Source organism: Motacilla alba, chromosome 5, assembly GCF_015832195.1.
Source record: "Motacilla alba alba isolate MOTALB_02 chromosome 5, Motacilla_alba_V1.0_pri, whole genome shotgun sequence".
NCBI classification, from domain to species: Eukaryota; Metazoa; Chordata; class Aves; order Passeriformes; family Motacillidae; genus Motacilla; species Motacilla alba.
Window position 1 is genome coordinate 16,462,959 of NC_052020.1, and position 16,888 is coordinate 16,479,846.

At 38.4% G+C, this 16,888-nt stretch overlaps 1 protein-coding gene across 1 annotated transcript in view; it reads right to left on the reverse strand.

Moving 5' to 3' along the window:
- Nucleotides 1-8,740, reverse strand: part of LOC119701416 (mucin-5AC-like) — a 45,660-nt gene extending 36,920 nt beyond the window's left edge. The window contains 8 exon segments of the mRNA XM_038138064.1: nt 820-1,036; nt 1,248-1,357; nt 2,188-2,278; nt 2,888-3,002; nt 3,413-3,674; nt 4,075-4,140; nt 5,038-5,100; nt 8,286-8,740. Coding sequence (XP_037993992.1) covers nt 820-1,036; nt 1,248-1,357; nt 2,188-2,278; nt 2,888-3,002; nt 3,413-3,674; nt 4,075-4,140; nt 5,038-5,100; nt 8,286-8,358 — 997 coding nt within the window. The 5' untranslated portion in view covers nt 8,359-8,740.
- Nucleotides 8,741-16,888: the final 8,148 nt, after the last annotated feature.

Below are 16,888 nucleotides of genomic sequence, written 5' to 3' on the forward strand. Positions count from 1 at the left end.
ACAAAATTTGCAAGTTTAGCCACCTAAATTCTTATTTTACAGTTGAGATGTGCATTCCATGACTCTGGTGCTGAACTGGCTCTGACTGGATTTCTGGGGACAGCAAGGTAACAACCTCAGAAAGCCAGCAAGGTCTGCTTCTACTGAAGGCTCCCTTTCCTATGAATACCTGTACTGCTAGTGAAATGTAAGACTAAATTCCTAAATTTAGGAGGATTCCTAAATTTAATCCTAAATTCCTAAAGCTTTAGTATATTTACATTTTGAGATACCATCAGAAGGACAAATAGCACCTCATGGGCTTTTGTTTTGGAGCAAATGCTGGTGACAGTATCAACAGCTACCCCATAATCAAGTATATGTTTAATCAATACAAACTCATCACTGTCAAGCAAGCGATAAATAGGTGATTAGTCAGACATACACCTATGAAGATCCAATCAATTAATTGAGAACAACAAATGCTAGAGCCATCGTAAGGAAAAGAAACAGGAATACAGACAAGCAAGCAAGTATGCCTCATTCTTCCTTCTTGTTTCTCCTTTATTTGCTTCCTTCACTGTTCATTAAATTGATTAAATTACACTTTGACTCTCATTAGAGCATCCATGTTAGTGTTTTGGTAGTGTTTAATTTAGCTTGCATTAAAATCCTTAGCTGTTTTGCTGAAGTCTTCATGCTGGAACTTAGACATCAGAATTTTCTAAAGGATTCAATCTTGAACAGGCTGTAACTCCACCTGCATCCTCAGCATTATTCGAGAGCTTGTTGTTTGTTAGTTACTGAGCATGAAGTAAGGCTGTCTCCAGTGATACTCACGACACAGTTTTGAAGTTCTCCAGTCCAGGGGCTGCCCACCAGCATGAGCACACTGCCGGGAGTACTCAGCAAAGGTGTCACAGATGCATGAGCTGTTTTTAGATTCTGCAGAGCGGCACAAGTCATCTTGGCAAGCCTTAATGTAGTCTTTAACATCAACTAGGTCATTACAGTCTGCAAATGCAGAGCTGGTCAATGTTTTCTCGCATATGTCATCCTTTGGAGGAAAAAAATAGACAAGTCTCAGTAAGTAGAAAGAAGTTGGGGGGGAGGGGAGTGGTTTTTTTCGTAATTATTATGTAATGTAATCTCATAGCTCTCTTTAAGTTGTTGTTGCCTGAGGGCTTTTCCTATTGACCCGTATGAAGTTGTAGAAGGGAACGGATAAATTTGAAAGAAAAATAAAAGGATAGCCAAAAGATCCTTACAAGATTATCAGGGCAGTTATATGTTGGGATAGAAGTGGAGTCTTCACAGTGTTCTGTTGGCCCGTCCATTTTCTGCAGATTCCCAAACTGCAAGGCAGTCATTTTAATATCTGTAGAAAAGAAGTTTAATAATGAAGATCAGAGTTTTTTGTTCAAAGCAACTGCCTGTTTTCTTTTTTTTCTCTCAAGAATTTGGGTCAAGGCTGGCCAAGACAGTTAGCTCCCTTAAGCCTTTAAATGTGATCATCACCCCTTCCAAAGGAAGCACTACATCACTACCCCAATTTACTTTGTACAGCACCCTGGAAAAATCAAACATTGGAAAACAATTCTCAGCCTATTACATCTAGATGCACATTAAGATTTCTCCCAGAAAAATAACAAACCCTTTTCAGATTACATTGAGCCCATTCAGGGCAGAGGAAAAAATGATCTACAAGGGAATTTGGACAATGGAGATTGTTGTAAGACAAGATTTAGGAAAATGTTCAAGCTGGGAATAGTTAAAAAGATAAGATCTCACAAAGAGTATGCAAATCAGCAGGGAAACGTGGTTATACTGATTTTGAGACAAAAATGAAACTAGAAATGTACTGTCTAGAAAATATAATTGCCTTTTGTTTTATTGAATTTATTTCTATACTTCATTATCTTATTAGTGAAAATCTGCTCATTTTTATGGAGTTGCCTGATTAGTTTTACCAGCATGGTTTACAGCAGTGAACCAAGAGATATGCAATCAGTTGTTAGCATCAGTACTATATTTACACTCACAGCATTAACCTTCATATTCTGATCTCTCTACTACATATTTTTAAATAGAGATTGAATCATATCTTATGGGTAAACCATTCGGCAGGATGGGAAAGAGGAATGAAGATGATGTCAGCCTGTTGGAGATCACATAAACCTTTTTTTTTTTTAAATTTAAAATACTTACTGTTTGAAATGAACTCATTGTATATGGGAAAGCCGTTGAAGTCACCACAAAGTCCACAAGTCTGATTGGTATATTTCTCACTCAATTCCAGCTAAAATGATGAATAGTAAGTGATATATATTAGTATAAATATTCTTAAGTAAATTCAAGACCAAGAAAACAGTTGCACTGGCTGTCTCTTAGTATTTCTTGTCAGATCTATGGAATTTTATTTAGCAGTTTAATTCCAACATGCAGGATAAAGACTCAACTTAGATTTGATTGCAGAGTCCAAGCTATTGATACTATTGACACAGACTTCAAATTTCACTGTACTATCTATACTGTTCTTAGCCACTTTCTATTGATTCTTCAGGAAGAAAATCAAATCCACAGAAAAAAATGAAGGCATAGGAGAGTGAAATTCAACTAAAATATATATCTGAAGGGGTAATTAGGCCCTATAACAATACCAATAGCTAATGATACACTGAAAGTGATTTTTCCTCCTGTTTTAAGCAGATGTCTGCCATCCACTAGGCATAAATCCATGTAATTTTCTTTAAGACTGCCAGGATACAAGCCTATCTTTACTGAGAAAGAATTGCTCAACAGTGTGAGATAAGAAGGCAGTAGCACCCCCTAAACAGGTAGAGCTAGGCCTAATCAAAGATTAGCTCTGTTCTCTGAGGGGGTAAACAGGTCCGGGAGCAGTTCTTACCAGAATGCTGTCCTTTTCATTCCACAATAACACAACACCGATTTTGCTGCCAACTTTCACATAAATGCTGCTCTTCTCTATCGTAATACCAGATTGACTATATGGCAGCTGAACTCTGGAAAAAGGCAGAAAGAATGCTAGTTAGCTTCTGATCCAAATGTTTGATGAGAAGAAGGGAAAGTCTTGGGGTATCTGCCATCTGTAGGAATTCTAAAGTAGTGTATTTTTTGGGAAAGAAAAGCAATTACAAAATTAGATGGTCCAGCGTTATCAAATATGGATCTGAATTTGGATCCAGCTTCTCAGAACATTTCATCCAAATTTTATTTTTGAGGCAATCCTTAAGGGAAGGATTTATTTTCTGTGAGAGGAATTAACAGCATTTTATTCATTACTTATGTTGGCAAAATTTTCGGATCTATTAAAGAATACATAAATGTTTCCTCCCAAAACACACCAAAGTACTTGGCAGGATTGGGGAAAAAAAGCCTGTGGATGCCAAAGAAGTGTTATGAGTGAATTTACCTGTTGCCATCGACCATGACAGCATCCTTTGTTAGTTCGGCAACAACACCTTCGAGTTTCATGGTGATGCGGTTGATTGTTGGAGTGTTTGCCACCACTTCACGCCTAATCTGGATGTTGAAATCCTCATAGGGAGCGTTGCAGTGGGAGGCAAAAACGTAATTACAGAGCCCAGGGAAGGTGAATATGTCTCCGTCGAAGGTCTTGAAGTGGAAGTTGCCCCATGTGCTGCACACACGGCCATTGTGAGCAGGATTAGCAGCTGTGAATTAAGACTGGCTGTTAAAAACTACTTAAAATCCCCAGGCTCCACATGGGGAAAATCAACTTGTCTAAAGCTTCAATTTCTCAGTAAATATTTTTTGCCTGCCTACCTCCATTTGTTGTTTTCTATCTAACCACTATACAGCTGTGTATTCATCATTCATATCATATTCATTCATACTCACATACCCTACAAATGGTTACAGTTATGTTCAGCTAGAGCTTAACTAGTCACCTTCATTTCAACTAAGAAACAGTTTATTTCTAATCAACATGTTTCTCTTCCGAATTACCCATGGCTTCCTTTATCAGTACCTTTCCCCATGTATATTAAAGTCTTTTGTCTATACTCCCTAAAACTGAACACTTACTGAATACATTTAATTTCCTTTACTTACGTGTTATTGCTAGATTTGTCAGCAGTGGTGGGAAGATGTTCAAGTTAGCTGAAATTCTGAGAGAAGCTAGAAAAGAAATAGGAAAGAAATCAAAAACTAGCATAACAATACCTAAATTTGCATGTAGGATAGACTCAAGAAGGACTAGAGAGTTAATATGCCAGACCCAAGGAAACAATGTTAAGCCTGTCTTATTTTACACAGGTGAAAAGTAGATAGTAAAATTTTAACTCGGGATCCTTAAGTCATAAGAAATTGCTTTCAGCTGTGATGATCTGCATTTTTTACATGTTAACTTTGACCCTTTTATGAAACTGTGCTTCATTAGAATATTGGAATTCTTCAGAGACATGAAACAATACAAAGAGCTGAGCTGTACTAAATTAACCTCTTACTGCTACAGAAGCAAAGTTGCCTTCTCATTACACCTCCTCTTTCTAAGGAGGGAATAAAAACCTTAATTATCACCTTTTCTCTGTTTTATATTTTTCTATCAAGGGGCTGAAAACTCTTCAAAATGGCCACACCTTGGTTGTGCAGGACAGACACAAATCATTACATGGTAAAAGTCAGCAAGGATGGCTTGACTTCTTGGTTTCCCAACAATGGCCACTGATTTCACAGCAGGCAAAGTGGTCTCACCTCCTTTTTTTAAAAGGAACCAAGCTTCACTTTGGTTTTATATGTACATGCTCATGCAGATATGCATACAGCTTCTACAAACACATCTGTTTTCTTAGTTAACTATGATTATACAAATATAACCATACTATGTAATATGTGTGTGTGTACTTAGTAACTGGTGTCTAGTAAATATATTACTCTTTTTAGAGATGTTAATACACATTTCTTTTCACCTGGCACTACTGACAATATGCTAAGGAGGGGTTTTTTTGAAGGCATTTTTATTATTCAGTATGGATGTAGCAAATAAATACAAATATACAGTATAAATAAATGTACCATTCTGTTTCTGTAGAAGACCTCCAGAGAACCGACTTCCTATTTGGATTCCAATCTGACCTCCTATGAAAAAATTATGAAAAGCATATTAAGAATAATATCCTGAACTTCTAAAGCAAAGCATTTAGCTAGGGTCAAAGGAGCCAGATACAACTCCGTAAAACGAAGGGGAGAGTCTCCTTTATCTTATCAGAGAAAATGAAACAGGCTTCTCAAGAAAGCTAAAATGTAATTACAGAAAGAGACATTCTATTACAAATACTCAAAGTTTCTAATCCAAATAACATCTGTATTTTGTAATATGCTTTACAACATATTGTAATCCAAATAACATGTATCTGCTTTCTGTGTTTCTCTCAAAACTCATTGCAAGAGATTCTAATGACTGGACAACACCCCTTATTTCACTGCTGCACTAGATCTCAGTAATATGTGAAACAATACAGGAGGAATTCACAAAATGCAGGTGAGTCATTTATTAAAATTGTTTTGTAGAAGCTAGGTTACAAGAAAAGGCATGGAAGTGGTTAAAAGAATCAAGGGGCTTCAAGCTTCATCCAATACTGGCTGCAGATATTTATGACAGTTTCTCTAGTGTCTAAGCATAGGGCCTTTTCCCAGGGAGCAGATGGGAAGCCTCCATCATGGATCTAGATTTGCTTTACTGCTGGGTTCAAGGAGGTACCTCTGAGGGTCAGTACAAGGGCCAAAGCCTGAGCAGTAACTCAGAAGTAACCCGATGAATCAGTTTTCCTGTTCTACCCATCTACTCAAAGATTGTTCAAAATCACATCTTCTCTGCAGAAAACCTTAAGCATCATGCTATAATGCTATTTAACCAAGGGTTCTTGCTACAACACCTGAAGCAAAGTCTTTTGAGAGATGACAAATATTCTCGGGAATGCTTTGATTCCTAGAAAAAGACTGACCCTGACCTCTTGGTTTGACGTTCTAAGGTCTTGGATTTTATAAGTAAATATATCAGGCATTTCCCGTAAAAGTTGAAGGGCTACAACTTTATTTTGTGAAGGACTGAATGCAGTCAGGATGTGATAACTGTGCTTGTAACAGATTGACTAATAGGTACCTTTAACCTGCCAAGTCTAAATCCTCACAGGATTTAGGTGATGAAATGACTGATATCTGAATCCTTACCTGGATTATATGAATGAGCACTGTAGATGTCTAGAGAATTTCTCAGTCAAATCAGAACTGCCTGTGGAGTTTGCCCTAAATTAAGCCCCCTTTTTCCCTTATATAATAGGTGAGAAGAGTTCACAAAGAGAACCCCAAGAGATTACTGGCTTTGGAGCAGAGGGTTCTGGGCAACCCCACCATAGCTAGAAGTTGCTGCAGTGTATGCAGTTTCTTTCAGCTCTAAGCTTTTAATTCTTTTCTCATTTAACTTTGTGCTTGACCACTAGTGATGTGCAAAGAAGTAACGTGGGACAGAGTTTAACCATTTTCCATTTCCTGCTCATCTTTAAGTACCATAGATAATAACATTAGGTAAATGTATTCACATCATTATAATTTATACTGGTTATAATTGATGAAAATATAATTGGTGAAAAAATTTATACAGATCAGGTAAGAGAAATACTTATTTAACTCTACATAATAGGCTGAAGTTTGCTTTTACATTACACATCCATAGGAATCTCAGCAGGCATAGAATCACAGAAGGTTTGTTTATTCTAGTGTGGGAACCTTTGTAACAGAGCAAAATAGATCTATATATGTATTTTGTTCTGTTAATTTTTCTCAAGGAAACAGCAGGAGCTTTTGTTTACTTAGCAAACACATCATTCCCAAGGAAATTCTACCTGCAGCGGTTTGTTTAGCAATTACACAATGCCACATTGTTTACTGTTATAAAAATAAGTGTTTCTCGGTTGTAAGAAATTTACTATTTGATAATTTGGAAAATAACCTAATGATTAAGAATATTTGGATGCATCCTGCAAAGTATATACCCAGCTGGTAATTATTATTGTCACCAGTTTATAAAAGTTAACATTTGACATGAAATATAAGGGCAGTCACACAGTGTTTGCGGAGATGGCATGGGATGGCACCATTATTCTTTAGTCCAGGTATCGGAAAATATTTCCCACAGGGTGTGTTTCAAATAAAGAGGTGTTTTCTGGGCACTGTCTAATCACCACTCATTTGTCAAAGCAGTTTATCAGATTAGCACTGCACAGGAGAAGTAACTTTCTTGTTCCATGAATGGCTGCAAACACTTCTGACCAACGCTGCATAACTCCAAACAGAAGTTTATACTCAACGAGACCGTTGTGTTTTCAAGCACAATAAAGACCAACTGGACAGTGATTTAGTGTTTATTTCACAAACTATAAAGCAGCCTTAAATTATATTTGCACTTCTCAATGTTTTGAAAATTATATGCAAGATAAATTTACCTAGGCAATCTGCAGATTTTAAAATGTCAGCTGACAGGCCAGAAATTACTGTACATGAACAGGACTGACTTATCAAGTTTGTACTCCTGCAAGTAGCTCAAATTTGCTTGGTTCCATCAACTTAACAGGGTTACTCATATTAATAAAAACTGCCAAGACCAGCTCTGATGCATATAATACTGGCGGGTTAAAAAACCCCATCCAAAATAATGGATTGTGGTCTCACATAAATCTCCCTGTCCTGCTCATACTCTGTATCTGTAATTTATATAAATATTTTGCATAGGGTATTATAAATTAGTTACTGCACAATTAGTTAATGAAAATTCATGAAAATATATGAATATTCCCTCCTGGTTTCTTTTGCAAAAGAAGTTGCAAGAAATGTTGGGAAATCTGGTGTTAGCCTCTGACAGGTGACAAAATATTGAAAAAGATTGATCAGTGGTCTAATCTAGCAAGTTGGAAAATGTAGTGGTTTAGATTTCATAAGAACCATAACATTCATAATGAATTCCAATACAAAATGCAACAGGAATAAAAAGCTTTTTTAAGGCATATGGGACACTGAAAATCTGAAATTTTAAGACAAGAATAGGAGTTTTTTTTTATTTGATCTTCAAGATACTTTCCATATGTAGTTATATATAGAAGTTTAGTCAATATTAAATTGGTCCAGTTAATAGACAGACATTTAAAATGAAAATATATGAAGAAATCAGCCACCTCTTATATGAATCAATTAGTATAGTTGTTTAAAATGTATTACTAGGTCTAAAGAGAATACTTTTTCTTTTCCCAATAAAAAAGAAAATTTCTTACCTGTTTGATGGATACAGCAAACTGCTAACAGGAAAGCCCATTCTGGTAGCAATATCCCCCTGCCAAACCCCATCTTGAGTGGAGTTTGGCACAAGGATGTTGGGTCTAAACTTGATCAGGACTGCAGTTCATCTGTACTTTGTCGCTCTTATATAGTAGGTGACTTTGGCTTCAGTCCCAGATTGATTCAGAGAGTGTAGAAAGGTGAGGTTTGGGGGATTTTAGCTATTGAACAGGTAAACAGAGGATGCTCTTCCTTCCTCAGAAACTGGCCATTATTTGCATTTTGGGAGGAGTAAATACATTTACGTATGTACATTTTCAAATTCTATCTAGTAAAGAAATGATTGCAAATAAAATGCAACTCCTCCTCCACAAATAGCAGGTCCTGGAACAAATTTAATTTGGTATTGCTTTATAGTTATGCAGATGGATGGCAAGTAACTGTTCCAAGTTTTTCAGTACTATAGTTGATGCCAGGCAACTCCTTGGCAAAAAAACCCACTGATTTCTGAAGTTTGTGGAATATTTAATATGTGGGGACCCAGCATCAAGAAGTCCCTCCATGCTTATTGGGGCAGCTAATCTTCTTGTAAAAAGAACAAAATAATAATCTTGAAGGGTGCTGCAGTCTCATGTGGCCCCTCTGAGTGTATGCCATGGAAACCCCTCTGTATGGCACTGCCAGGCATTAGGCACCCAGCTGGGAAAGATTCACCCACACCTATCCTGCATTTGTTAAGAGATGGCCTTAAACCTTAGAATGGACTTTTCAGTTCTCTGGTTTTGCCTTCTCATAGAAAACATCAGGAGCCAGCCAGCCAGCCAGCCAGTCTCATAGCAGCTTTCTAGGACTAAAAAGATTGATTATAGTTTGTGATCATGATTACATTGTTTCGGAATCATTCTTGTTTAATTCCGTTCACATCCACAGAGTTATGAGAAATACAAATTAGTGAAACAGGCAATGAATCAAGGGTATAAGGCTTGCCAGTAAAGGTTTAACAGACCTTTTTTTCCTTTTGACTTTTTGCAGTTTTACTGGTCAATCATTTCAAAAGCAGGAACAAATGCATAGTACAATAAGCGCAGACAGTATTTCTACTTCTTGTCACTTTATCTTTTTTAGCTTGACATTGGAGGTAGGATGAGTTGCTCCGGGCAGATTTCTGTCTATTTCCTAGGTCAATAGATCTAACTTTAATAGTAAAAGATGGACAAAACTATTCAAAGTTACTGAAACAATTCTTTTAAACTGCTAGGTTTGGCAAAAACAATTTCCAGTCCAGCACTTGGTATATACATCATTTTTCCTCAATTCACCCTCAGCTTTAGCCTCCTCTCAGTTTTCCAGAGTGCAGGTAGCTGATGGATTTAAAAAATCTCCATCATAAAGAATGGAATGAAGGCTGCTGCTCAGTGGGGGATTTAGCCAGGGGGACCTGGGAGATATAATTTGGAGTGGGGGAGCCTCAGGAGTAAGAAGCAAAAAACCCACAAAAACTAGGATGTGTGGAGAGGCAGAAAGGAATTTCTTTGGGTAAAATGGAGGAGTTTTACCTTCTACATGTCTGTAAGATTCAGTTTAACAATGTCTGCTTGTGTTTATCATTTCTGCTGAAGCAGGAGAAGGACACAAATTCAGGAAGGTGTTGTAATTGTAAAATGGGATCACAGCCATAACCTAACTCCCTTGGGTTCTTACCAAAATCCTACCCTGCAATTATACATTTTAAAATATTTCTGTGAAAGAATAGGGGCGTATAATACAATATTCCCTTCAGGTGTTGCTGAATTGAATGATGTAATTTTCTTTCCATTTTTTCCAGTTGAGCCCCTATTTCCACTTCTGTTTAGCTCTAAAGAGATCAGAGCCTCACATATTTAGTGCTATAAAATGAATTAAAAATAGTTTCTTTACGGAGTGTTATCTGGATTTGATTTCTGGATTGAAATCAGTGTAAGCTTGCTATGGCAATGCTGGGGTACTTAAGTCAACATTTTGGCTTGCTATAGTTTGAAACATGTTCTCTGTCAAAATGTCCAGGATGTTTAATAAAGTTACATCTTCCTAATCAGTAGTAAGCTGTTTACACACTCTAAATCTGTATCTTTATGCTTCAGCAAACCAGGAGAAAAGAAAATACTGCATTTCCTGCCCATAGAACATTGTTTTATTCTGTGCCAGTACTCATAATGAATATAAATTCATCTGTACATAGAAAAGGCAAATGGCTTCTTGTTTACGTGACCAGTTAGCTGTATTAAACAAATATACTCTAGTCTCACTTACACAATTAGACAAGCCACCCAACAAACTTGGCTTTCAGCAACCAACGTGCATATGTCTTTAGCAATGGGCTGTTTGTGATGGTTAGGAGGAGCAGAGCTTGCCCCTCTTCTCAGTTACACCCACCTCTGCATGCGGGGCATAACAGAAAGTCAGGATCTTCTTGAGCAGCTTTGAAACATTTAGAGAGAATTTCTAGTTTTCCACTAGAAGAAGAGCAAGGGAATACTGATAAAGAGATGAGCTTTCAGAGGGTGCAGTCAATGCTTTTCATACTCATCTGGTAAAGCTGATGGAAATGTCCATACCTAGGGTGATTAGGAGTGCCACTGGGGTCAAGGCTGTTTTCGCTTTTGCCCTGTCTCTTTTATGGGGATTGTTGCTAGGCAGAGTGCTAATATCAAACACTTCCTCTTTTTTCTAAGACAGTTTTTAATTTTCACTCTGATAACTCTTTGTGACCAAAACAATGCATGTCAGACTTGAATATGTTATTCCACTATGAATTTAGCAGTGCACATGGGTTGTTCAGAAGGCTGTCCCAGTTGTACTGAAAGGTGTTCTTCAAAAGATATTCTCCAGGAATTTTGCTCAAACCTTTCCATGTTCTGGAGTTGCTTTGATTGCTACTGCTCAGACTGAGATTTTTGATCTCTAGAGATAGTCAGACATGTTACAGTAATCAGCTTATTCAACCTAACAGCCTCTCTCTTCCTCTCTCCACCCCAAGGAGTGGATGAAATTGTTAGTAACATTGACAGGTGCAGAAGAGATTCACAGAATTCACAGAGTGACTAGGCTGGAAGAGACCTTCAACATCATTGAGTCCAACCCAAATTCAGGTCATTCTGTTAAGTGGCTTATGAAATTTTGAAAGCTATAATTTTTTGGTTTTGTTTTTTACTGATTGCTAGGGGAATCACATCTCTAGATGAAAATATCTCAAAAATTACAAAGGTTTAAGCAAACATGTTCATTGGTCACAAGAATTGCTTCAAGTGGTTCATGTAGATTAAAAAACAGTTGTTCAAGGACTTCTCAGTTTCCCAGATAATACAGTGAAAAGAGCTTACAGAGGAGCAAGCTCTCACCTACAGTTCTATGGGGGGAAAGAAACTCCAGAAGCAGGTTTTGAAGTGCTTTAATAACAAAAACCTAGCAGCTGTTTTTACTGTTAGTTTGTATCAGGAATATGCCAAGGGACCACAGTTTTTGGTATCGGCTGGCACTAAAACAAAGCACTTTCATTTGCCAGAAGAAATTTTCAGGGAAATGTCAAAAGCATTATTAATTTATTTAGTGTATTTTGGTCTGTTTTTCTCAGTTTTAACGTGTGTAAAAACCAGAAGCTTGTCTTGACATCTCAGTATTAATACCCATGGCAATTAATTCAGGACAGATCTGTAGAGATGACAGACAGCAGTTACTGGAAAGTTATTGGAAGTCATTGGAAATTAACTGCAACAGCCAAGGATTTGGCTGACAAATATTCTTCTCTCATTTTGATCTTGTTTCAAAAATCTGTACCAATGGATTGATCACTAAAAGTACTTCTTGTAACAGACAATCAAATAATTTTGAGGATGGATATAATATCTCAAATTTTACCTTTCTTTCTTGGTTTCTTGCACAGAAGTAGGGGCAAAACTTGAGACATTGATTATATTGGTTTAATCAAAAATTTCAAACACCAGATAAAATTTCAACATCTTTTTACTATAAATACCATAATTACAACCTGAAAGTAGATCATATAGTAAGAGGGTGGCAAAGGTAAGCATTCAGCATTTAGGTAATGGTAGTAGTAAGGCTCTTAGTGAAAACCAGAATCATTAGCCTTCTGTGTTCAAATTACAGCTCCTGTAGAGATAAGAACTTGTACCTCCTCACAAGTGTGATAAACCAGAGACAGCTGGGACCCGGGTTTTGTGCCCGGTTTGGGTTTGTGCCCAGGCATTGTGCCTCAGATCTGTGAAGCCATTGCTTGCCATGTCAACTGGCAAAATGAAAGAACTGGATTGGTCAGAGAAGAGCCCATTGTGGTGTGGAAAGTAACGTAACGTAATGACAGCCTGCAATTAACGTCAACGAAGTTGGTATTAACTTAAGCAGAGGATCCGGCACACCCTTTCCCCAAGCTCTGTCGGGGTTTAGTTGCTGTCCTCAGCTTGTCCTGCTGAAGTTTTCTCACCTGTCTCTGATAGCCTCAGTCATTCTTTCCTTCCATCAGTCTACAGGTTACTCCCCAGGGTTTTACTTTCCAGCCCTTCCCAGGGATTCACTCTCCACCCTTTCTTTCAATGGACTGTTAACTTCCCCACAATAAATATGTGCACTGCCACTGTGGAAGAAAATGCTGGATGCTCTCTGGCCAAGGGCTCCTTTCCCGCAGTCTGGGTTTTTTTAGTATAACATGTCACACCACTTAAGAAATCTCATAGAGGTTTCTCCAGAGAAAACAAGACTGAAAATCATGTGGAAAGAGAGTTAAACTCTTAACAGTGCATGGCAGATGAGCTCTGTGTTATATACTCTTATCACTTTTTACTTTGTTACAGTAATTTTAGAACTGGTTATGCAAGGTACTGTGGAATGTGGAAGAAAACTTTCTATGGAGATTAGATTGTCTAAATGTGTAAAAAAAAAGTGACAGCTAAGAGCAGTGAAGATTAGAAATAATGAAGTAACTTGCCTCATTTTTCAGCAGCATTAGCCCATGTTCTTTAATTACAGAGTGACATCTTATGTGTATGGTTATATTAAAGCTTGTCTCGTTCCAACCCCCCTGCTGTGGGACACCTTCCACTAGGCCAGGTTGCTCAAAGCCCCCTCCAACCCGGTCTGAACACTTACAGGCATGGCACATCCACAGATTCTCTCAGCAGCCAGTCCCAGTGTTTCACCAACCCCATGGTAAAGAACTTCTTCCCAATACCTAATCTAAACCTGACCTCTTTCAGTTTGAAGCCATTTCCCCTTCTCCTATCTCTTTCTGCCCTACTAAAAGTCCCGTCCAGCTTTCTTGTAGGCCCATTTTTGGGACTGAAAGGCTTCTCTAAGGTCTCTCCAGAGCCTTCTCTTTTCCAGGCTGAAAAACCATCTCAGTCTTTCCTGACAGGCGAGGTGCTTCAGCTCTCTGATCATCTTTGTAGCCCCTCTTTTGACTCATTTCAACAGGTCCATGTTCTTTTTATGCTCCAGAGCTGGATGCAGTGCTCCAGATGTATCACCTCCCTTGGCCACACTGCTTTTGATACAGCCCAGGATGTCATTGGTTTGACATCTGGAATGTCAAGCTTCTTATCTGCCAACACCCCAAGTCCTTCTCCTCAGAGCTACTTTTGATGCATTCTCTGCCCAGAGATGTGGTGAATCACTTTTACCACATTGAATGTCCTTAAATTCATTGTTGTATTGGTTTAGTGTGGCAAGGTTTTCATCACACAGGGACTAGAGAGTTGACTTCCCCACATTCCATAGTGCCAATGCCAGCCAGCTCCAAGAGGGACCCACTGCTGGCCAAAACTGAGCTCTTCAGTGATGGTGGTAACGACTCTGGGACAATGTATTTAGGAAGGGGAAATAAATTATTCCACAGAAGCACTGCAGCCAGAGGAGTGAGAATGTGTGAAACAGCCCTGTGGGCACCAAGGTCAGTGTAGAAGGAGGGGGAGAAAGTGCTGCAGGTGCCAGAGCAGAGATTCCCCTGAGGCCATGGTGCAGCCCAGAGAGTGCCCCTGTAGCCCATGGAGGTCCGTGGAGAAGCAGAGATCCACCTGCAGCCCATGGAGGACCCCACACCAGGGCAGGTGGATGTCCAAAGAAGGCAGTGGCCCTGCAGGAAACCTGTGCTGAGGAGTGTCCTGGCAGGACCTTTGGAAGCACACTGAGAGGAGCCCACAGTGGGGGAGAGATGGGCACGTGGCATACAAACCATCACAACAGGACACTTAATTCAGCTGAAAGCACAACTTTTCCATTGTATATCATGGATATCCATTGCATGAAAGCTGCTGGGTTTTTCACCTTCAGTATTTGCTTGGTTCTCACAGTGCTGGGATAATGTTTATAGCTCTCATTTGGTTCATCTGGCAGGATTTCAGCTTTGTTTTCCTCTTGTGCATAGTGCTGAGTTCGCTTTTCTCATCTAATATCATCACCAATGCTTTCTTATCTGTTAGGCATTTTGTTATCTGTTTGGCCCTATTGTGGGTTTGCTTTGCCTTTACTTTATTTCATAAAATGCTTATTCTCTTGTGTACTAATGACATACATGAGCCTAATCTGAGCTTTTGAATCCTTGGTGGGAGAATTCAATAAGTTCAATTTTTTCTTTTGTTTTTCTTCTCCACAAGCTTGGCATAGTTATATCTTCTGTCCAAGTAATTGCATATACCCCATTTTAATGACCTTTTAGTTTCCCAAACCAATCTTGAGTTGGTATTTTTATTTCTTTGCCTATTTCAGAATCTGATGTTGAACACATTTTGGTGTACTTTTCCTTGTGAGGCTTTCTCAGTGACACTTGATGAGTCACTTCTGCACATGTGCTTTGTAAAACTGTTCAGATTTGAGCATGCTATTCAGTGCTGCACATATCCTCAAAGCTTGACAGACTAAGAGTGTGCCCATATTGGCTGGTAACTTTTAATTTAGTCTGAAGATTGTATGGGAGGTTCAGGCTCTAAGTTTAATTCTTATCTGCAAACCAAGTTTAGAGGCTCAGCTGAACTTCTGTCTGAGGAGCCAAGCTTATCATTCTGTCTCTCCTCGTCAGTGGATGTCTGCACTGCAAAACTTCATCGCCCTTTTGTGCAAGATTATCCATTGTGAGTTTAATTATTTTTCTATAGTTTTGCAAAAAAATCATATGTGGTTTATGATTTATTATTCCTCCAAATTTTTGGGTACATGAACTAAAATAATACGTTTTACAGATGATATATTTGTGGCTTGAAATTTCTTGGAGGGACTTCTAGGTCTTCATACAAGTACTCATTTTGTAACACATCTAAATGCTGCAGTACCGGCCTTTTACTACTAATTCTGTTTCCATCTTTGTTTTCCTAACTTATTCCTATTTAAATTTCAGAGATCCTCTCTAGTTGTTAAAAATCACCATGAGATTGTTAAATGTGCTTCTGCCTGCTCAGGAACAGGGAGTCAGTGTTCTAGTTGAATTCCTTTTCTTACATATAGTCATCTTCCCTAAAATGCTTCCTAAAGGTAGGATTTTCCAAATCCCTAGGCATTGCCATGTGCATAGGACATCACAAGAGCTGCCACTTCCATGAAGGAGAGGGACTGTGACCCTTGTGGCTGTGACTGTTAAGATGCTCTCCTTATTTTATCTGTCAAACACCGGTAACTCCAGACATTGGGAAGAGAGCTTGGCCCGGTGCTGAGTACAGCGCCTGCTCTCTGAGGGTGTTCTGCAGCCAGCAAACACAACGAGAGGGGCAAAGCAGGAACAGGGGTGAGCAAGCTTCTGCTTCCCACAGATCACGGCATCACCCTTGATTTTAAAACCAAGCAAGAATTACAGGACAGCAGGCTGCTGCCTGCCACTGCAGGGGTAAATAAAGCAGTTGAACTGATTTTCAAACCACTTACAACTCATTTGAAGTAGTTAGTAAACAAAATCTGGTTATTTCTGCCTATGTCTGTGTTTAAACATGGACAGGACACAATTCAAAGTAAGAATCTTGATGGTTTTTGACTACACTGTTTGACTAATTTTAGTTGCAACAAGAGGTTTCCAGAACAATACATCTGTACTGATTGCTGTTATTATTTTACTGCTGAGGTGAGTTGCAATTTTAAGTTTTGTTCTTTACAAACAGAAAGAACATGCAAAACAACTCACACTTGGTTTAAATTAATTGCTATTCTGCATATGGTATTTAGGGGCCAGTCAAAGAAGAATGTTGATGGATCTCAGGCAGTCAGTTTATTGTAAATAAATATTTAAACCTGTTAACTCTATTCTTTTGAGCATCTAAATCTGAGTAATATCAAAGTCACTTATTAAATTGCATTGCATATAGGAAGTGCTTGAAATTTCTATCATAATGGAAAAAGGAGGATACAAATCTTTTAATTATATTTTTCTTATGGTATCCCATACCCATATTGCATACTACCCATAGCTGCAATGAGATAGTGTAGCTCATTGTCTATGTAGAGCATAACATTTTAATTCATATACCCTGTGCCTTGCTCATCACTAAGATGAAGTGATTTAAGCAACTTGTCATCCTCCACAACTCATCTCTTGATGGGGTAGGTAAAGCAGTTGAACTGTTTCAAACCA